Genomic DNA, 22,043 nt, shown 5'->3' on the forward strand with positions numbered 1-22,043 from the left:
GCGCTCATAAACAAAGCCCGGAGTCGCACTTGAAAGAATCCTTTCGTCTTTCAAGATGGGTGACTCATTAGTGACGGAATAAAAAAAGAAAAATGCGGACAGAATGCACTCGCTCACGTCACGCAGGAATGTTCAATATTGCATTCAAAAGTACCCAATGCAGATGGGCCTGCCAAAATCATGATGGATTGCTTTTTATTATTAAAAAAAAAAAAAAAAAAAACGTGAGATGAATTCTCTCTCCCTCTGAAAGGGCCACAATTGGGTAACGGCTTGGGGGTGGGAGGGGGGTTGGGTCAAAGTCAAAACCTGTGAAAAGACTTTTCCAGACATTGTGACTTTGACCGTCCTGGAAAGGCGGAAGAAAAGAAAATGGATTGGAAAAGATTGGAAGGAAGAGCCCGATGACTTTGGGAAATTAAATCGTTATTAGAGGGTTTAAATTTTTTTGGAACACGTGTGGTAGCTCATGTTGACGCCAGGGCCTCCCTCCGACCCCCCATTTCCAGGGGAAAGAGTCAGCGCTTGAAACTGAGCACCCCTCTCGAACATCAAAACGCGCTTGCGTCTCTCTGAAGACGCCTTTGACAACTTCAAAGTTTTGCTTGGCTCCCCTCTTCTCTGAGAGCCGGCTTGCGTCACAAACCTGCTTCGGCTGCAGCGTCAGATCGCCTGTAATCGTTTGCATCCGTGTCGGGCGTCCGGGAGAGACGCTTGGTGAAGGAGGAGGAACCAAAACAAGCTAGTGGGTCTCTGCGAACGTGCGCCTTTAATGAGCCTCCTCTGATTGGCTGCCACATTGATCCTCATTAAAAATGAAGCAGTTTTCCTTGAGGGGCTTTATTCCCTGGGAAGTCTTGAAAAGGACAAGACGGCTTGTGCTGACTTGCTGAGGCGACTTTTAAACGGCGACGACGTAAATTGCGTTACATTAACCGCAAATTGGATATTGATGGGTGTGTCATCCTTTTGGGGAAAAAAAAAAAACACCTCCCTCAAATTTCAATTAACACTTGATTATTTTGGTTTAATTAGAGTAGGGCAACCATCGGTGCCACTATTTCCAGGCTTTTCGGATCTCTTGGGCGGGTCTGGATTGTAATTTCCGAGATAAATGGTCAGCGTATTAGTAATATTGTGCGTATTACTCCGAAATATTTGCTTGGTTATTGCTGCTGGCAGGGCAAGTGATGCGCATGATGGAAAGAAGCTTAAAGTGCGAGCAGCGGTTGGTGATTAGAGCCCGTCCGAGCGATTTAGCGAGTTAGTCATACTGGGAGCTGCACGTTAAAAAATAAAATATATATATATTAGCAGATGAAGGCCACACGTTGACGGAGATGACAGTGAAGAAGCTCTCTCGTCTCTAAATACCCCAAAAGAAGGAGCTTTCTCCCCTAAACGATGACAGAATACGAAGTATATCCTTTATTATGGTGAAGGACTGACTCTTAATTCCGAAATACTTTTTTAACCATTTCATTCAAAGCCTTTGCTTAACTCCGAACACAAAAAAGACAAAACTCTTCCGACGTGCAAATAGGGAATTCGTTTGAGCTGGTATCACCCCTGACATTGTGTGTGTGATGATACCTGTCGTCCATGTTGAACCAGCCATCTGACACCTCCTGAAGGACCAGTCCAGTCTGGTTACCTCTTGGAGACACACATGCGAGGCAACCTGGTGATGGGAAAAACAAAAAGACATCTTCAAACAATGATAAAAATTTCTGAAACTACCCGGGAACGTGCGTGAAAGTGGGACAACCCGAGCCAAAATGGAACTTTTCTACGCACTGTGGATCGGAACCTTCTTGCAGTTTTGCCAAGCCGCCATCTACACGAACGACTGGGCCTTACGGATAAAAGGAGGCGCTAAATCTGCTAGCGGCATAGCGGAAAAATACGCATTTGTGAATATGGGACAGGTGAGTAGCAAATTCTATCTATCTTGGAATCTACTACATTATTCCCAATGCTGAGTATAGCAAACACAAATTGTGGCAAAGCATATATAAAACAATATTCATTACACAAGAGGCAAGCGTAAATTGTACTTTCGGAAAAAGGGGCGCAGTAAATGAAAATGTATTCTATGCAATTTGCTGTGCGACATCTGCCTAGGCAGGGTGATATTTATTATCCTTTTTCAGGTGGTTGAGGTATCAAGTATTAAAACATTGATCAAATGTGACAGTGGAAGCCGCCGCGTACAGCTGCAGTAAAGCAGCGGATGATAAACGCAATAAATTAATAAATAAATCGGGAGGTAATGAAGTGTTGCTGTAAGCTGCGGCGGAATTCAGTTAAAATATTAGTTTAATTATGTCGACGGCGACGCTCGTGTCGAGTTTAATTTACGCCGTCTTTCACCCCTCGTGCCCGTTTAATTTGCCTTTGCTATATAATATTAATTATTGGAGCGGTTAACCTTAAAGCAGCAGGCTCGCCGCTGTTTTTAATCATCGGGAAATTTGCCGTGAACGGCACAATACCCGAAAAGTACGGGAGTGCATTAATCAGCAAGGACAAAATGGGGATAATAATTCTTTAAAGGAGTAAAACAGATGGGAGTTAGTATGTCGTTTGGAAAATACGCCTTTGTGCGGCTGACGCGAAGGAGCGTGGGTCACCCGATCGATATGAAATCTCACAACATCTTTAATTAGAGTTCTAATTTATTCTTGTCACCCGCCTTATTATTATCATCCATTTAGCACATTTTCATTAAGCGATCTCGCCGAGCCGCTGGAAATAAAAGCTGCTTACGCGATGACGTCTCCAATGGTGACTAACGTTTCGCGACTTGAAAAAGGACCCCGGAGTGTACGGTTACCATGCCATTGATTATTTATCAGCTTTTTAGTGCTGGATGAGGTCACCTGGAGACTAAATTATGCATTTTCTATTAGGATTAGAAACCGGTCCCCGGTGTGTTATTAATTTGATTTTCTGAAAGAGTCAAAAATGACTGGACGCTTTTCACGCTTTTGTCTGTGCCCAGATTGGACAGCTGAGTTGTCACTACGTCTTTCGCCACAACCGAACGGCGGTGAGGTCCACAGCGCCCAACGTCAAACTGACAGCTGGTGTCGCCATGGAGACCGAGGTATCATTTTCAAAACGTCAATCCAGTTTTGGGCAATATTTTACATGTTGGCATCATTTAAAAATTTGATTTGAAGGTGGAATGGCTCCAACAGCAGGTGATGAAGAAAAGAGTGAAAAGAGATTTGTACTCCTTCAGCAAAAAGGAGCACAAGACCTGGTTCAATGTGAGTCAATCGTATTTATGAAAATGAGAATAGCGTTTTAATAAATAATATATTTCACATTGTGTTTTCTTTATTTTTCACCAAAGTACGCAACTTACTACTGCAGTATGGAGTGTGAATGTTTTTGCTACAACCGATGAATTCAATCAGACTGAACACAAAAAAGATACATTTTTGATATCTGGAAGGGAAATATAAACAAATAAAACAAAAATTCAATGTTTTCGTTCAATGGGCTGGCGACTGACCTCGCATTCCTCACAATAATCAACGAAAGACCTCTTAAAAATTTGATTAGGCTTTTCAAACCAGAAATAATTACTGCATCTTAAATATATCAACATTTGCTTCTACCCCCCCGGCGACTACTTTATATTCGCCACTATTTACTTTGCAGCTCTGCATCGATAACTCGGAACGCTGCCGCCCCCCCATGAACATCGCTGGGGCCTGGGGGCGGGGCTACACCGGCAGGGGTGTGGTGCTGTCCGTCTTAGATGCTGGCATCGATGGAGAGCATCCAGACCTGAAACCGAATTATGTGAGTATCCCCCCCGAGATGGGATTTGATGCATTCGGCAGCAAAGGGGAAGGGAGGGGGGGGAGTTGGGGTACATTAATCAGGATCAATTTAGCGCAGCTCTTAGTGTAAGAGTGCATAAGAGAGACAGATAGCAAAGCTTTTGGGCCAAAATGCTTGGAGAGCACTATTGGAATGGACATAAGATGTCTGATCCACTTAGGCGTTGGGGCGGACTGGTGAATAATGCTCTTTGTGATGGGTTTGATGAAACGGAGATGCACAGCTGCTGGCATCTGGATACTGTATGTGCCGCTCCTCATAATCGAATCTCCTCCAGGACGCTCTCGCCGGCTTTGATGCCAACGGACAAGAAGGACATCAGAGTTCCTCCGAGACAGCCGCCGACTAGTGAGAAGTTTTTCGGCTCTCCTCCGCAACCCGCCCCTCCCTCCCGACGTTGACCCTTCCTTTAATTCATGCTCCATTTTTCTCCCCATTCTTCTGTAATTGCATGCATAAATGAATATGCAAATTCCCAGCGCCGTTTAGACTTCTGTCTTCTCGCCGGTTTGATGTAACGGAAATAGCCCCTACTCATACAATATGCATCCAGGCTCATGTTCTGATGTCTCTGCACAGCCATGGGACTCGGTGTGCGGGGATGGCGGCCGCCGCCGTTACCGCAAACGGCTCCACGTGCACCGTGGGAGTGGCTTTCCACGCAAAGATCGGAGGTGAGTGCACCGAGAGGTTTTGGAAGCGACGCCAACATAAGCCCCCTTGGCTGTTTCACTCGTAGGCGTCCGGATTCTGGGTGGACCGGATGGAGAAGTGACAGACGTGGGGGAGGCGCGAGCGCTGACTTTCAAAGCGCAACACGTTGACATCTACTTGGCCAGCTGGGGGCCGGAAGATGATGGCACCGCTGTGGACGGACCTGGGCCTCTGACACGCCTCGCTTTGGAGAACGCCGTTCAAACAGTGAGAATATTGCCTCACATTCAGCCTAGCTTGCTTAATGACGTCAATTACTGTCATCTGCACAAACACACACTACTAAATAGTCCACAAATAAATTCAGTAGGTCAAATTTAAGTAATTTATTACATTTAAAAAATATGAATTTAATTTAATAAAATTGTTACTCATTTATGAAGTGTCAAAATCACAGTTCTGCATGAAATACAAAAAATACTTTAAATCTGCTCTATTTCCCCCCCCCCCCCCCCCCCCCACACACACACACACAACGGTGGAGACCTGGAGATGAAATGAGGCGCGGTGGCAAGCATTTGAGAATGGCTTGTAAAAAGTTTCAAGGACTTTTCCCTGCTCGTTTACTAGCCTGCCGCTTGATGAATGGCCTCGGTCTGCCGCTCTAATTAACAACAGGGCCGACGCGGGCGGGGCTCTATTTACGTCTGGGCGGCGGGAAGCGGCGCACATAAAGGTGACCACTGCTCGTGCGACGGCTACAGCAACAGCATCTACACCATATCCATCAGCAGCGGTGGCGGCGGACTCCAAAACCAGCCGGACCACCAGGAGAGGTGCCCCTCTACGCTGGCTGCAGCCTCCAACATGAACGAGATTGTGAGTAGGGGATGTAAACAATTTAGAAAAAGGTTGGTGCTTGGGGTAGATGAGCATCAAACACCAACTTCTGGCGCTCTTTTGAGAACCATGACAACATTTTGATGTGCATCTTTTGGATGACAAGCATCATGTGCTTCTCAGGCTCCACATCAGAAGTGCGCCACGGCTAAATGGGGCTCGGCCCTTTCGGTCTCGGCGGCGGCCGGCATCATCGCACTCGCCCTGGAGGCCAAGTACGCTCAACACTGTCCCCGCTAACTAATAGATGAAATGATTTCCGCTAATGACTTTCTGTCCCATCTATTCTCAGTCCTCTGCTCACCTGGAGGGACGTCCAGCACATCATCGTTCGCACGTCGGATACTCGTCAGCTCGTGGCGGCCGACTGGCAAAAGAATGGCGCCGGGTACAAAGGTAAGGCACCAAAAATGAGCCGGATTGTCCAAACAAAATTGAATGGATGTGGCTCTCAATTTTTCAAGGACCATATCTTGAAACCCTTCTTGATTCTTTAAGCCCAACTGGAAACTCTAATTTGGAAACCCTAACCCAAGTTTAAAACCCTAATCTCGACTATAAAACTTTCACCCGGGCTTGAATGTCCATACAGTATAACGCAAAAATAAATTTGACCTAATTAACCTTAACGTAATATATTTGAACATTTCCAGTCATGCCATCGCGCCGACTTGTTGGCCTTTAACAAGTCCCTCTCGCTCGTAATTATCTACCGCTGTAATTGAATGAACCCTGTGCTGGCATTCCGAACCGATTTCATTACTTAACTTTAATTACGTTTTTAATAATATACCATCATTGATGTTACAAACTTGCAACGATTGATTTAAATGACTTTACATACAAGCGTCACAATGGCTATCCTTGAATGCCCCTCCTCAAAAAAACAATTCCTTTTCACACAAATCATTAATAATGAACATCGGGATAGAATGTTTTTATAAAACAGAAACAAGAGAAACAGGAAGCATATGCGCTAATGAGACACTGTGCGTGTGTACGGCAGTGATAAACGCCTACAAACTCCCGGGAGTGTGTGCAATGTGAAACTAGAGCACCTTTTATGCGCCGTCTAATGAGTGTGCACTTGTGTGTGTATGTGTGTGTTAGTGAGCCACCTGTACGGCTTCGGCCTGCTGGATGCAGAGAGGATGGTACTACAAGCGAAGCGATGGCGGCGGGTCCCCGCACAGCGTGCATGCACAGCGAAGACGCCCACTCGGTTGAGGAGGTACGACAGACTCGCTTGGCAACCTTTAATGAGCCGAGACATATTACAGTACGTTAGAAAATATCATCTCAAGACACAGCACCGCACAAAAAGGTATAGTGTGTATTTTCTGGCTTATGCCAAAGCCGTGTTGAATATTAAAATACTGCTTTGGCGCCATCTGGTGACCGCTTAGTGTCAGGCGGCTATGTTGAACTGAGGGGAGGAATTTCAATTTGTCGGGGTTGTGGTTTTGACACAATTATGTCCTTAAGTTCCTGATAAAATGTCAGATGATGATATAAAAAATATTCCCGCAGAATACTGGATACGGGCGGTACAGTGACATCGGTGCTGGAGACGTCGGGCTGCTCAGCTTCAACCCGTCGGCAGAAGCAGCAGCAGCAGCACGTGGCCTTTGTGGAGCACGTGGTGGTGCGTGTGACAGTGGCTTGCCGTCGCCGTGGCGACCTTTCCATTGCGCTCACGTCGCCCTCGGGCACCGTGTCACAGCTTCTTGATAAAAGGTAGCATCTCTGGCTCTTTCCTCATGCTGTGTCACCCATTACCGCCATGCAGCAGCACTAAAACCCTGCTGGGCTAAATCCTTCAATTTGAGGGAACAGATTTTTCCGTGCTTCTGATGTTTGAGTGTTTCTTCTCTTTCGGTGTGCAAAAATACAACTTTGTACATCATCCTGTAACTATAACCAGCAAGTTAACAAATTCATTTTTGAATCTAATTACTAGCTGAATGTGACAAATGATTGTTTATTTTTAAGAAGTCGTGGTAGCATCTCTGTGGTGGTGATGATTATTCATTTAGGCCTCATGACAACTCCACTGAGGGTTTTCACCAGTGGGAATTCATGACAACGCACTGCTGGGGGGAGCAGGCGGCCGGGGAATGGGCCTTGAACATCCGTGACTCTCCCTCTGCAGGGAGGCAAAACTCTCAAGCGGGTGAGCTTGTTCCTCTCGCTGTATAACGCAACGTGAGGTGGTAGACCTCGACGGGGCCAGGCTTTCATCGCTTTTTTGCTCTCGGCTTTGTCGCGCAGGGAGGCTGGAGGAGTGGTCGCTGGTGATTTACGGCACCGCACGGCCGCCGTATCCCGCTCGGCGAAGGTCGGCGCGGTCGGCCGAGATCCCGAAGGACGCCGACTTGGCTGAAGAATACGCTGGTGTGTGTTCGCTATTTCTTGTCTAAATGGAAAACTTTCCAACTCGAGTCCAGAAGCTCTCAAACTATATATTTATGAACTATGAAAAACCGTAACTTCACTCAGAATTACTATTTTAATTTTAAATCATTGCCCTTCCAGGACCCTGCGACCCAGAGTGCAGCGAGGACGGCTGCGAGGGTCCCGGCCCGTGGCAGTGTGTCACGTGCGCCCACTTTTTCCTTAAGTTCAAGAACAACACAAGGTTAGTACTGGACCAACAGCTTGACCTGAAGTCTGCTTCTCGCATGACTCGCATGTCCCCAACAGGATATGCGTGTCCGGGTGTCCGCGGGGATTTTGGGGTGACAGGCGGCGTTGCAAGCGCTGCTTTGCCACCTGCCAGAGTTGCACGGGAAGTCGCAACGACCAGTGCACTTCCTGTCAAGCCGGGCATCACCTGACCGAGGGGACCAATACCTGCACTGCCGTTTGCGAGGAGGGCTACTTCCTAGACCGCGGTTGGGTTTTGTGGCAAAATCCTTTACAAGTGTTGGTACGTGCGCCTGAGTAAGCTTGCTATATCATGGAATTTTCAATTCCACCCCCTGCAGATGCAAACATGTGCAAGAAGTGCAGCGAGAAGTGCTCGAGGTGCACGTCCTCCAGCATCTGCACGGAATGCAAAGCGGACACAAGGTGAGCCGAGCATCTGATGAGCCCCCCCGGCAAGGCTCTAGCAAACAATACTCACTTCTCCTGCATCCTATTCGGCATCATCATAACAAAAAGTCTTGGAACTTACGGCATCTGATCAATTGATTATCAAAATACTTTTCCTTCCTATTTAAGTCGCATATTAACCAAGCAGCGAGTTTTCATTTCCGAAAAGATTGCTTGCACAGCGTTCCACAGAAATTACATTGTGCCATCACTGGTGAATATTTCTCGGCCACGTTCGCGAATAGCACAGTGAAAGTTACGAAATCTTCAAAGTGCGCTTACCTGAGGTGAACCCACGTTAGGTGCTTTCCAAACGGTGTTCGCCAAATGAGTCATCGAGACGCCATCGCCGTCATTGGCTGTGGTTGCCACACCTCCATACAATGTCTCATCGCTCTGTCTATCCGCCCTCGATCCAGTTTGCGTGGGAACAGGTGTCAGCGGAGTTGCGCGCCAGGAATGTACCACGACGAGGCAGAAGGTCTGTGCAAAGCTTGCCACCGGGTGTGTGCCACCTGTGCAGGTGAGCCATCAAAGCCAAGACCAATTAAAAGAAACCCACACCAGACTAATTTTCGTGCCATGCCCGGGTGGAGTTCACTGTAAAGCTAACCATAGAATAAACGACAGTGATATTACAAATTATTTCCCAGATCCTCAAGTTGGTAGAAACTCAATTTAAGAACCGCTGCTCTAAAAGGTGGTCAGCGTTGAGGAGACATGCGCTTATCTTTCTATTTCCTGCCTCATCAGGCGCCGGTGTGGAGGCGTGCACCCAGTGCGCCAACGGCTACCTGATGGAGGAATGGAGGTGCGTCTCCTCCTGCAGCAGCGGCTTCTTCGCCATAATTCCCGAGATAGCCGACGGGCGCGGGACGTGTAGGAGGTGAGCGCACGGTTGTGTGCTCAGGTGTGGGCGACTTGTTTATCTACTGATGGCAGGCCTCCTTTCTGGTTTGTGCTCCTACAGGTGCGACGCCAGCTGTCTCACCTGTGTCGGGCCGAGCCGGGCCGACTGCAGCAGCTGTTACGGCGGCCGAAGCCTGCAGGAGGGCGAGTGTGTTCTCCAAACGGCGTGCGCAGATGGTCAGCGTCTGTCCATTTTTATTGGCTCACATCGTCGAGTCTAAATAAACACAACAGAAATCAGCGTGCGCATGAACAACAGCTTGTTTGTGCTGCTTGATCACAGCACTTATTGGGTGTCAAAATATTCTTATATAATAATAATATTGAATTCAGAATAATGAAATGTTGCCACCTTATGACAGGAGAGTACCAGGACAGCGACGGGACATGTCATCCGTGTCACCCGACATGCTTGAAGTGCACGGGACCGCGACACCAAGACTGCATCAGTTGCGGCGCTTCACAGTCAGTTGGACTCGCTCAATATAATGCTGAGTCACACACTATTGTCCCCAGCTAATACTGTACAATTGTGATCAATAAGCTAAAGTGCTGAAGAGCACTTGAAACTGATGACGCTGCAAAAAAAACAAAAAAAAAAACAAGCATTGTAAGTTTTTGTCCAAATTCTTCTCAAGTTTACAACAGCTCACCAATTTGATGAGAGTTGAATCATTCAAATGAATAGAATTACAATTCGTCAAAAATGATTTTTTGCAGCGCTCTGGATGAGGGCCGCTGCCTGGCCGAGTGCGCCCGGGGCAAGTACCAGTCGGGTGGGCGCTGCCACCTGTGTGACCACACCTGTGCTACCTGCGTGGAGGCGGGGCCTAACAACTGCACGAGCTGTGACAAAGGTGAGGACCTTAACTGTCACTATTTGTTAGGTCTATCTATGAGTTTGTTACTCAGGACAGATTAATTAGTTGATGATTAGTTGTACTCGTTGCCTCCAGCCAGCAGAGGCGCTGTGGCGTGGAGAAGAACAAAAATGGTAAAAGTGTTGTAAACATCACAGATAAGTTCGGAATGGAGCGTTACCTCCATCATGGCCGCTGCGTGGACACCTGCCCCGGGGCCTTCTACCACACCGAGGAGAAGAGCTGCTCGGCCTGCTCACACCACTGCACGCTCTGCACAAGCTCAGCCCACTGCCTGCGATGCAACTCGTCCTACTACGTGTCGGACGGCGCCTGCGTCAAGCTGGAGTGCGGCGAAGGCAAGTCGAGTGACCTGAGCACCGCTCGTCTTTTCCACTACAACAAAAAAGATTTGTTGGTTGTCTTTCAGGGGAAGTAGAAGATCCAGATTACAGCGACTGCATGGCTTGTGAGGAGGGCTGCAGGCAGTGTGTCCTATGTAAGCTCACACGTGCTGCTTAAGCAAAATGTATTAAGCATCCCATATTTGACAAAGCTAAGATTTTTTTGTGAACCTCTAAGTTCCAAAAAGGAGCAGGTATGTTCCAAACTAATCAAATCCGAAGGGTCTGCTGCACTTGATTTTTTTTTTCCATTTCATAAAAGGAGAGCTGAGCTTGTTTGTCTGCTTCTAACAGATAACCCCAGGCATTGCCTGTCCTGCAAAGAAGGCTTTTACAAGTAAGGCTGGTGTGCCTTGTGTGACCTCGCCTTCGTATCTACTCGCTTAACCTCTCGCTTAACTGATTAGCTTCTATCTGACAGACGTTTTGGCCGACAAGTGAACTGGATTTGAGGAAAAGAGAGCTCGTTGACTTCATCTTTTGTGCTCAGCTTCCAAGATGGCTGCTACAAAAACTGCCCTGCCAAGACGTACAACGTGGATGAGGAGATGATATGCGTCCCGTGTGATGACAACTGCGTTAGCTGCGACCAGCACGAGTGTTACTGGTGCGAAACGGACCTCTTCCTCTCAGGTAGCACTTCTACAGTTTTTTTGGAACAGTGGACATACTCGCACGTCACCATTTTTGTTTCCGAGAGACTTGATAGGTGCTCCTGTTTTGATTTGCAAGTCAGATGTTTTTGTAAACTTCTTCAACAACACTGCAAATCTACCTCTAAAGTCACATTGCCAACTAGTGGCCTGGCATGCAATTTACAGCAAAATATTATTTTTTGCTCTTAGAGGGAAAGTGTGTCCCAGTGTGCCCCGAGGGTTTTTATGGGGACGAGGACACCAACGACTGTGAAGAGTGCCACGCCGACTGCGGGTTATGCAGCGGACCCGAGAACGACGACTGCTTGTCGTGTGATGACGACAAATTGCTGGAAAACGGACAGTGTGTGACCGACAGCGACGTCTGTCCAGTGCTGACCTTTCGTAGCGGTGAGAATGACAATTCAACAGCTTCTTGACTAAAATCAATGCGGGATTTCAGCTTAAGTGCTCAATCAGCCATACTGAACCTCTGCCAGACAGACTTTGTGATGATTGATGGTATTCGTGGATCATTGAGCTCTCTTTCCAAGACACATTCAAGCAACATCTTGTATTATTTATTGGAAGGGAAGTCATCTAATTATCGGAATTTTAATCATTGGAAGAAAGAACATTTGAAATAAAAAACTGTCATCTAAAGTGAAGCTAACAAAAAATGCTAGCTAGTTGCTAGCTAGCCAACGTTAGCCAAATGTACATCGAGTTTTTGATATTAATTTATAGTTTCATACAGCACCTTTGGTAAACATTTATATTTCACTTTTGTGTTAATAAATGAGGTCTACCTTCATATTTCACGATGGCTTGAGTGTGTTTCGTCCGGCAGGTGATGGCGAATGTGTAGCGTGTCATCCATCGTGCGAGTCCTGCAATGGAAAAAACAAGAACCAGTGTACCAAATGTACAAAAGGTGTGGTGATATCTCACTCGCTAATTATTTTAATAACAAAATACTATTACGTGGAATATATGTTTGTCATTAGCATTATAATGTCTCAATTAAAAAGTAAAATCTCGTCTACAACACCTTCTGTGTTCTTCCAGGACGCTTCCTGAGCCCACAGCAAACGTGCGTTTCAAAATGTCCGCCGGGCTTGTTCGGCGACCGGCTAAGCGGCGAATGCGAGGCTTGTCCCGCCGGCTGTTTGTATTGCGTGGACCTCGAGCGTTGCACCCGCTGCCTGAGCCGTCCCACGGCCATTTTATTCCTGCAGGACGGCCAATGCGTCCAGCAGTGTGTCAGGTTCGATTTTAATCACTTTCTTTGCACGTTTTAAAGAAGACATAAGACATATTTGTATCAAAGTCAGTTTCTCATCATGTTAACATAAAAGTGTTGCTTCTCCCACTCAGACATAAAAAAATAAATAAAAAGCTCTGATCCTTGACATATTCACCGGCCATCGTTTTGACTTTTCTTCCTTGACATTTATGAGCAATTAAATCCACACTCCCAGTGCGTCATGTCCTTGCACGCCGTATCCTTGGGTGTCCATTAGCGGGCCCGATGACGGGACGAGGGGGCTGCCCAATCTGCCTTTATTACCTCCGCCAAGGAAGTTATTGCTGCATGCCAGTCGCAAAATTACGACCTCCGACAAGGGAAAACACATCGGAACGTCGTTTGAGTTCTTACTAGAGAAAAATACTATGGAGGACTGTATAAACTACATTTATAGGTTTTACTAGATATTGCCTTTTTTACACAAGTGGTCTAAATGTGCAAAATGGTATGCAGGGATACTATATGGCTGTATTATGTCCATTCAATTATTGAAAAACAGCTTGTCAAGACAGCTGTCATTTAATCCATATATATGAATAAACAAAGCAAAAAGGTTAGCGAGCAAGTATTGCAAATCCTGACAAATGAGGTTTTCAGAAATGACTGAATATAAAACATAATTGATTTCTGATCTCGACAGAGGCTACCCGGTCGGTCAGGTGTGTCGAAGCTGCGCGTCGGATTGTGCAACCTGCGAGAAGAACGCTACCTACTGCCTGAGCTGTGAAGAACCACTGCTGTTGCTCAACCATGAGTGCGTGGACGAGTGTCCCGCGGGTCACACGGTCCACATCCAGGAGTGCCGACGCTGCCCCCCGGCCTGTGATGAGTGCAGCCCCCTAGGAGAGTGCACAGGTGATGCTTAATGCAACAAATATCTTGAAAATACCTGCTGCATTTTAAGAAGCCTTCTTATTTGCCATTTTTTCCTCGTAGCCTGCGAGGAGTACCACTTCCTCCACGAGGGCAAGTGCGTGCTCGACTGCCCCGACCGCTTCTTCGGCGATAACGAGCGACGGGAGTGTGTGCGCTGCCATCCCGATTGCCGCTTGTGCGACGGGCCCAGAAGCGATGATTGCGACGCTTGCGTGGACGCTCAGGCCGTGCTGCAGGACGGGAAGTGCGTGGATGCGTGTCCCGCTCGGACCTTCTTGGACGACGTGACGGGAGAATGTCAAGGTATGTAATTTCTCACACTCAGGGTATCACACTTGCACGTTCCCTCGCAACTAATTTAACGATTTCTCACTTTCTCACGCACACGCTTTCCCAACTCAAGCTCACACACGCACAAGCCTTTCACCTTCCTCAGTTGACTTGCATCTCATTTTTTAGTCAACATTAAGAAGTTCTCGCTCTGAGCGCGCTGAATAATTTTAGCGCAGACTAAAATAGCAAAAGACGCTTCTCAGAAGTTAGGCAACTGTCACGTCGCCTCCAGATAGAAAGGCGGCTGGTTTTGTTACCCTCGCTGACCCCGCCCCAAAATGTGTCTCTTACATCTGCAGCCTGCAAAATTGTTATGACTTTGCCCTCGTAAGAACGACTTTTTTCTTGGTACATGAAAACTTTTGATTGCTTTTTTTTAATCATATTACAAACTTTGATCTCATATTCCAACTTTTTTATTAATATCATTTGTAATGGGGATTAAATTATTCTATTATATATAACTAATATTTCCAGTATCATGTAGTATTACGGTTTCTGATTCTAATTTATCCTCCAACTGGTTTTAGAGTGTGACGTCTCCTGCCTCACCTGCGTGGGACCCCTGGCCGGATCCTGTTCTAGCTGCAGAGAAGGCCAGAGACTGGAGAGCCACGGGCTGGACGCCAGCGGTCACTGCGTGCCGTCGGACGACGAGTGCTCGCCACACGAGTACGCCGACGAGCGCGGGGATTGCCGACCGTGTCACAAGAACTGCCGCCGCTGCTCCGGCTCGGGAAAGACGCACTGCTTGAGCTGCAAGCAGAGACATCTTCTGCTCAGTCAGTTTGATCTTTCTTATAATACAGTAGCAAATTAAAAAAAATATATATAATAAAAATTCCTCAACTAACCTCTAGATGGCAGCTGCGTGGACGAATGCCCAACAAGTTTCTACGCTGACCAGTCGTTACAGAAATGCCAAGCGTGCCACTCGACTTGTCAGTCCTGTGCCGGGAAGCACAGCCATGAGTGTCTGGCCTGCAAGGAGCATCTCTTTCGCCATGGCAACGAGTGCGTGGAGACGTGCCAACTCAAGTAATCCAATTTCAACAAATTCAGGAATTTCCACCGCAACGGAATCAAGCTTCTAACTTTCCACGTGGCGTCGTTTCTTTGAAGCTTTGCGGAGCGAGGGAAGCCAAGCGCCAATTACATGGGAGATTCACTTCACGCGGCTGTAAAATACTAATTGTTGCTGATGTTTAATTGGCGGACGGCGGCTGAGAAAATTAAATTAACGCGGCGTTAAATTGCAATTAAATCCCGCCCAGTTTATTCCGATGAATTGTACAGTGGAAGAAGCCTCGGCGCTTTGCTGTTTAACGAAGTGTCATATCCATACACTGACCTCTGCACTTTCTTCCTCACAGTCACTATGGCAACCAGGCCACTGGGACGTGCCAACCGTGCGACCCCACTTGCAGCGAGTGTTCGGGGGACGGGCGCTGCCTGAGCTGCGTGCCCGGACTGGTCTTCATGTCACGGGAAGGCCGCTGCCTTCACACCTGCCCTCGCGGTTTCTTCCGCCACCGAGAATATGATGACACCTCGGCAACGTGCGAGCGTTGTCACGGCAACTGCGCAACCTGTTCAGGTCAACAATACGACATTGATTCAAGAGTCGAGATTTCAAATAACAATACTCACAGGCATATGTTTTTCTAAGGTACATTATTTGGCAAGTTCAGGTGTCATAGGTTAAATTGTATGATGATATATTTTGCAGGAAAGAGCTCTCACTCCTGTGACTCGTGTGGGCCTGGTTACCTCCTGTCGGGCAGCACGTGCGTGTCTGTGTGCGACACGGCCAAGTACCCGCTCATCAAGGTAGAGCAGAATCAGGCGTCCTCTCTAAAAAAAATAAAAATAATTGTAAATAATGAGTGATCTGCCTCCCTGCTAGGGTTCGAGTCACATCTGCGAGGACTGCGACGCCTCCTGCCTGCGCTGCGAGGGTCCCGGCCCGTCCAATTGCAGCGCCTGCCCCCCGCACGCCATCCTTGAAGCCGGGGGGCGCTGTCTCCTTTGCTGCCACGTCCCCGCCGCCGCTCACACGCAGGATTGCTGCAACTGCACGGAAACAACAGGTCAACAATAGCTACTTTCAAGCTTCCAACTTTTGTGACTATTTTGCGTTCGATTTGAAGAAGCATTAAAAAAAAAGTATAAAGAATAATTTTCATTAATTTAATTAATCTTTTTGAAGGCTTTAATGTTAATAATCATTAAATAAGTGAATTCTAATTGAGTACTGCTCATTTGTGATATTTAATTTTTTTCTGAAATTCACTTGAAAGTAATTTTTTTTCATTAGCATTTAACATTGTTTTTTCTTATATTTATGTAATATATGGAGACCATGTGTCTCCAATTTCTTTTATTTTTACCTGTAAAGAATATTATCATCTTTTTTCCACTCAGGCAAATGTGTCCTCAGCACCAACCTGGCATTCAGGAATGAGGAGGACGGAGTGGAAGAGGAGGCAAGGGGCAACCCGGTGCTTTTCATCATCGCATGCGTCCTTCTATTAGCCGGACTCTGCTCTGCCGCCTTCCTCTTCATCCAGCACACTCGCTCCAAAAAGACATCTTCAGACAGGACCCCACGTGGCTACGAGAAACTGGGCTCTGGTTCTGCCTCCGGTTCCGGCGGCTACAGCTCCTCCTCGCCTTGCTACAAAGGTACGCAGATGGCGGACTTGGGCCAACGCCACACGGTCGCTAAAGAAGACGAAGATGATGACGAGGAGGAGGAGGATATTGTGTATATGAGTAAGGACGGAACCGTGTACAGGAAGTTCCGCTACGGGAAACTGGGGGACGACGATGAGGATTTGGAATATGACGACGAGAGCTACACGTATCGATGAAGCGTGGCCTTTGTTTTCCACCTAAAATGAGAGTTAGGAATATCTAGAAAAAACTGGGAAAATTCTAAATGATGAAAAAAAAGTAAACTAACCTGTGGAAGTTGTCATTTCACCAATCACCACTAGATGGCAGACATCTTAGTTGCAGTTAATACTGGCCTAATATTTTTTTTTGCAGATTTGGAATGAATTGCAGGAAACATCAATAATATTAAACTTTGGAGTGAGTTGTTTTTTGTGAAAAAATATGACAAAATGAGTTAAGTGGTTATTGTGTTTGCTTCAAACTGTTTCGTTAGCTTTTATACATGCATTGAAAAGTGTATTATCAAAATGAAATATACTCATATTTTGCCCATATTCAAAATATAACACTTTTGCAAATTCGAGTGTTGACAATGATTCAAACAGAGGCAATCACTCAGACACAAGTCTGGTTTATTGAACTACAAGTGTGTTTGCGTGACGAGGAGGCTACATGCACTGCTATGCACAAAAGGCACACGCACACACAAACACGCACGCACATTGATGAGACATTGTGCTTATTCATCATAAAGACGATTGAGGTTTTTTTGTTAGTACTCATTATCAGGACATGCGGGTTGTTGATTTATTAGTCCTTTGTGAAGCTAAATCATCTACTATAACCGGAGGAACTCTTCACTGAGATTTATTTACTAAATGTATTTTGCTTATGATTGACGATTGTTTTTAATATCTTGAACTTTTTCCTGTAACTAAATAAGACAACAGTAATACTAGACAGTTCCAACTTTTTTTTTTTTTTAAAATAAAAAAATAAGTATTCAATGTCTTAAAGCATCAGAAACATTATTTTTAGAATGTGTGTGATATATGATTTTATAATATAATACTAATAACACGTACAGAAAACCATCAAAAAAAAGAAAACATTCGGATTTTAAATGTGAAGTCATTGTAAGGCTGTTTATGTGTACCTAATGAAGTGTCCAGCATGTGTATACTCTAACGTGTGTATTACGCAATCAAATGTGATATTTGGTGGATGACGCCAGATGCTTTTACTTTGAAAATACACGTCTTACTCTGAAATACTGATATGCGTGAGCACGGGACATCATTATTGCTTCACTTCCTGTCCGCGCACAACTGTATGACATCACTCACCGGCGACCGCCTGCTGTGTGCGTGTACCAGTCCGATTCATCAAAGTTGTCTTGTCATCAGAAACTACACACTCACACACAACGAAACACAATCACACGTACACACACAAGCACGTTGACCTCCGAGTTAAGGAGCGCTGGCACCCGCCTGGTTTGATCTGCTGAGAAGACAAATGAGTGTTACGTAAGAGAATGTACACACGCACTATTTCACACATGCACATCTGCTCACACACTCATACACTTTGGTACACACACTCTTACACACACACACACACACTGACCGTGTTGGCTCGCTTCCCAGCAGAAAACTATTCACTCTGCAATGAAAGACACAAAACATAATGGAGTGGTTCTTTTTCCGGCAGAGTGGGACTTGTGATTTATGGCGGAAGAGATTTTCTCCGGCGTGATTCATCAGCCGCACGTTTTTATTTGCGAGCGTAAATCGTACAAGAAGGCACGGAGACGCCTCGTTTGCTTTGTTAGCGCCGTCGTAGATCAGACGGTAACCGCCGCACCTTGGCTCTTTTGTAGCACTGCTTGCCATACAAGTTTTTGTTTTAGTAGATAAGTACTAGTATAATATTTGGCCTCACAGTAGAGGAATTGGTGTTAAAAAAATAATCCACCAAAATTTTGTTGCATTTCTGATTTTAAAATGTAAAAATTTGGTGATTGGTGTTTTTTTTTCTTAAAAATTTTGAGATTTTACAATCATATATTTCTACTTAGCAATTTTTAAGGTTTGATTTTTTTTAATGCCAATTAAGTAAAGCCTTTTTTATCGATTCATTGATTCAATGACTTCTACAATCTTTTGACAATCCAGATTAATATTTGCTTTAGTAGGAACGATTGTGTGTTACTCACTTGGAATTCTCTGCTGCTTCTTTGAGCTCTTGGTCCAGTCTGAAAGGTGAAAGAAAAAATATGCAAGCTAGCATCTAAGGTTCGGGGGATCTGGTAAGGGTGTGTGTGAGTGAAGTTCTCACCTAATGATGCACTCTGGGATGTGGACACTCTCCATGGGGATAAGCTCTTGCAGCTCATCCAGGCTGCTCACGTACTTGATCTTGCTGCTGAACTTAGTGCTGGAAGAGAGCGACGTTCCCACAAGAGTCACGGCGGTAGCGAACAAAAAAAACACATGACAACATCTAAGCCGGCTTTAAAGTACAAAGCCTTAGACAAACTTGAGGTTCAACGTTTACCACAAACAAAATGACACCATAGAAACTTCAGAGACACTTTAACTCAATGGCGGGATCAAATATTCAAGTCAAAGACACTACTTAAACTTCAATGACATCAAAGACACCTCAGTGTACCTGATGAACGGTTTGGTAATGGCCAGGATGGTCCTGATGAACCATGATGGATGTAGGATGATGAAGGATTTCAAGTTCTTCCTGAGTCTGCGTGACAACAAAGCGTGTTAGGGTTTTTTTTTTTCACCTGACTCTCAAAGGCGCTAAAAGGATCACCTTCTGTCAATCATCTGGTAGCACTTCTTGAGCCAACCCAGGCCTGGCATTCTTCTGTGAGGTGTGGCTCCGTTCAGGTACACAATCATGTAGTCCTCTGCCACCATTAGCTCTAAAGTGCTGATCACATAGCTGAACACACAGATAACAATATTTTACCAAGTGCGTGTAAAAATGTCTATGAAGCTTCACTCCAAATCTGCTCATGGATATTTCTAGAACCTAGCTCTATTTATTTATTTGTATGTTTTGCTTATTTGCTTTCTGACTTCAACCCGGCAGGCTAGCTGTCATCCGCAGTTAACTGACGTCGTGTGGAAGGGGGGTAAAAAAAAAAAAAAGGTGCTAGCACGGCACGCACGATTTTCTGATGTTTGCTAGCTGCAAGGGAAAATTTCAACAAACATCGTCCGCTTCATTTTTCTAAAAGTAGATTTACCTGATTTTATTTGACAGGACTGTTGCTAGCCTATTAAAAATGGCCTGGCTTCAAATAAGCATCTTTAAACAAACTCACATTTACACACATGCTAATTATTATGTTGCTTTTGCTAACGTAGTCAATGTTCCACTCACAGGAATAGGTTCTCCATAATGTCGTGATAATCATCTTTGTCACTGTCTGGCAGGAAACAAGCAGCAAACACGATAATGGCGTTCACGCCGTTGCTGTAATACCCTGAAAGAAAGATTTTATTATGTCTTGGATGATGGAAAAAAAAAATTATATTGCGTAATCATTTTGGTCGATGTACCTCCATGGGAGATGACTCGCATGTAGGGCTCGATGACTTTCATGTCGATGCGATGCTCTTGCTCGCCGATGACCACCGTTCGCCACAGCTTGACGTCCTGACGCTCGTCCTCGACGCCGTACGTCGGGATGGTTTCGTGCGACTCGCTCGCCCGACCTCGGCATGCCACTTTGGGATCTGAAAAAATGGTGGGAAGTAAAATTGAAAAGGAGGAGTACTGGGGAGGGGGGATGAGGAGGTTCATAAAACTATTAATTAAAAGTATTTTTACTTTTATGAGTGTCTTATTCACGATTCATCAAAACAAGTGACATCGTCGCTATTGTCCGACTTCTGTCCAGCTTACCGTCAAAGTCCATCTCGTGGTCCGTGTAGTCCAGGTAATCCCCTTCATCTGGAGTGTCGAGGTCATCGACGTTGATATCAAGGTCATCAGGCGTCTCGCCCAAGTCGTCCTCGCTCTGGTCCAGAGAAAGGCTGATGCGGGGAGCCGACAGTTTCTTTCGCTGGTTGCCGCCTCCTTGGAGGGGCAGGGAGGTGGGCGGCGCTGAAAAAAACAGCAACAGTTTCTCAGCAACATACTTCCTTGACACCGATTACGCTTTTCCTCATGGCACATATATGTGAGTATAGCCCCGCCCTCCCAACTGGAATATAATCGAAACAATATTTTCAATTCACACTTACCAGGTCTACCATCACTGTCCTCAGAGTTCATCTTGCTGTGTGACGCCAGGTCCATCCCAAGGAGGACCTACAAAAACAACAAAATACCAAACCTTAATCACACGAATTTAACAACAGGAACAAATTTCAAACGGAGATCATGTCGCCTTGAACGTGAGGACTTATTACGTCACCAACCCCCGCGTTGGTCGCCTCGAGCGAAAGGATTGCACGATCACAGACGTGCAAATAACTCATGCATAATCAATATGACATCAAATGGAAATATCCTGCTTAGAGACAGACAGACAAATCCTAGCAGTTCTGTAACGATGGAGAAACCAGATGCTAGCCTCAGCCTCCCCGATGGAAGATGCTGAGCTGCCTATTCCCCATCACATCCCCATTTTGATTCCCTCATTTTCCCATACTCACCGCTACCGGGAAGAAGAAGCTCCCGTCTCCTACTTCCTGCTCCCAGCCTCCACCCCCTCCTCTTCCTCCAACCTCCTCGTCTTCCTCGGGAGATGCTGGGTTCGCAGGCAGCCAGCGGCTTCCGCCATTTTCTGCTCACGTGACCGGGGCTGTGCCCATATAAGGGCGACCACCTGCTCCTATAACAGCGCCCCCTCCCCCACTCCCCAAGGCGGTGCGAGACTTGGAGAGGCAGGATGTGCGCGGGGCCGATAATGTCGTATTATTGCTGCTATTTCAGTGCCTGGTGATTTTTTTTTGTCATTAGACGTTGTTAACATCAGTTGGTCAGATTGACAAAGAATCCAGACGTGCTCAAGCAGTTTGAAATAACTATATGTTTCTAAAAAAGGTGCTAAAAAATATTAACACGAAAACGAGCATATTGGTTTGTCCTGACGGAATATTCGGCATTTGCGGCTTGTTGTTTTCACTTACCAGGTTCGATGGCTGCACAGGAAGTGGAGTCGGACTTCTTGGTGCAAAGGTTGCCTCCACGCCTTCAGTGACGCGTGTCGGAGCATCCTCCAGTTAAATAGTAGCTTATGCTACCATGCTAGGTGGCTACATTTGAGTCATCGAAACAAGCCAAGTAGCAAAGAGCCAAGTTGTGCAGCCAATTTAGCCTGCTTCAACATGTCTCGATCTAATTAGCACGTTAGCACGTGTCCTCAGTTCCCAAACGCTTATTGAGTGTTGTTAAAAAGGAAAGCTGATGTAACACAGCCTCTCGCACCTTTTTTTTTTAGAATGTATAGCAGGCATCATATCCAAAATGTGTCAACTGAAAAATAAAAATCACA

The 22,043-nt window shown here is 45.9% G+C and overlaps 3 protein-coding genes across 4 annotated transcripts in view; 1 reads left to right on the forward strand and 2 right to left on the reverse strand.

Annotated features, from left to right (window-relative positions):
- Window positions 1–6,587, reverse strand: part of zgc:73226 (uncharacterized protein LOC402792 homolog) — a 35,937-nt gene extending 29,350 nt beyond the window's left edge. Inside the window, exons 1-2 of the mRNA XM_049737963.2 lie at window positions 6,531–6,587; window positions 1,594–1,681 (exon numbers count right to left, since the gene is read on the reverse strand). The gene's annotated coding sequence lies outside the window, so the exon portion shown is untranslated. The remainder of the gene's footprint in view (window positions 1–1,593; window positions 1,682–6,530) is intronic.
- LOC125979994 (proprotein convertase subtilisin/kexin type 5) lies at window positions 1,678–17,495 on the forward strand. Its single transcript, XM_068652838.1, has 36 exons — window positions 1,678–1,928; window positions 3,005–3,109; window positions 3,186–3,275; window positions 3,673–3,820; window positions 4,338–4,532; window positions 4,598–4,779; window positions 5,191–5,391; window positions 5,536–5,627; window positions 5,705–5,808; window positions 6,523–6,643; window positions 6,943–7,149; window positions 7,449–7,585; window positions 7,684–7,806; window positions 7,948–8,050; window positions 8,116–8,306; window positions 8,400–8,484; window positions 8,928–9,031; window positions 9,262–9,394; window positions 9,479–9,594; window positions 9,780–9,882; window positions 10,138–10,274; window positions 10,436–10,636; window positions 10,708–10,776; window positions 10,976–11,018; window positions 11,172–11,314; window positions 11,527–11,727; window positions 12,167–12,250; window positions 12,385–12,583; window positions 13,266–13,480; window positions 13,562–13,804; window positions 14,365–14,616; window positions 14,695–14,872; window positions 15,208–15,431; window positions 15,564–15,664; window positions 15,741–15,924; window positions 16,259–17,495. Exons 1-36 carry the CDS (start codon window positions 1,779–1,781, stop codon window positions 16,705–16,707), a joined length of 5,613 nt encoding a protein of 1,870 aa, XP_068508939.1. The 5' UTR covers window positions 1,678–1,778; the 3' UTR covers window positions 16,708–17,495.
- On the reverse strand, window positions 17,129–21,903 carry prune2 (prune homolog 2 with BCH domain). 2 transcript variants are annotated; one of them, XM_049737947.2, is made up of 11 exons: window positions 21,202–21,903; window positions 20,788–20,854; window positions 20,447–20,647; window positions 20,101–20,277; window positions 19,922–20,024; window positions 19,346–19,477; window positions 19,190–19,276; window positions 18,854–18,952; window positions 18,732–18,770; window positions 18,143–18,178; window positions 17,129–18,019 (listed from the first exon to the last, which is right to left on the reverse strand). In XM_049737947.2, the coding sequence occupies exons 2-11, from the start codon at window positions 20,840–20,842 to the stop codon at window positions 17,986–17,988; spliced, it is 963 nt and encodes a 320-aa protein (XP_049593904.1). In that variant the 5' UTR covers window positions 20,843–20,854; window positions 21,202–21,903; the 3' UTR covers window positions 17,129–17,985. The 2 variants fall into 2 exon arrangements, with proteins under 2 accessions (XP_049593904.1, XP_049593905.1); XM_049737948.2 differs by having other exon boundaries at window positions 17,129–18,016; window positions 20,788–21,903.
- Window positions 21,904–22,043: the final 140 nt, after the last annotated feature.

This window comes from Syngnathus scovelli, chromosome 13 (genome assembly GCF_024217435.2).
Source record: "Syngnathus scovelli strain Florida chromosome 13, RoL_Ssco_1.2, whole genome shotgun sequence".
In the NCBI taxonomy this organism is placed as follows: Eukaryota; Metazoa; Chordata; class Actinopteri; order Syngnathiformes; family Syngnathidae; genus Syngnathus; species Syngnathus scovelli.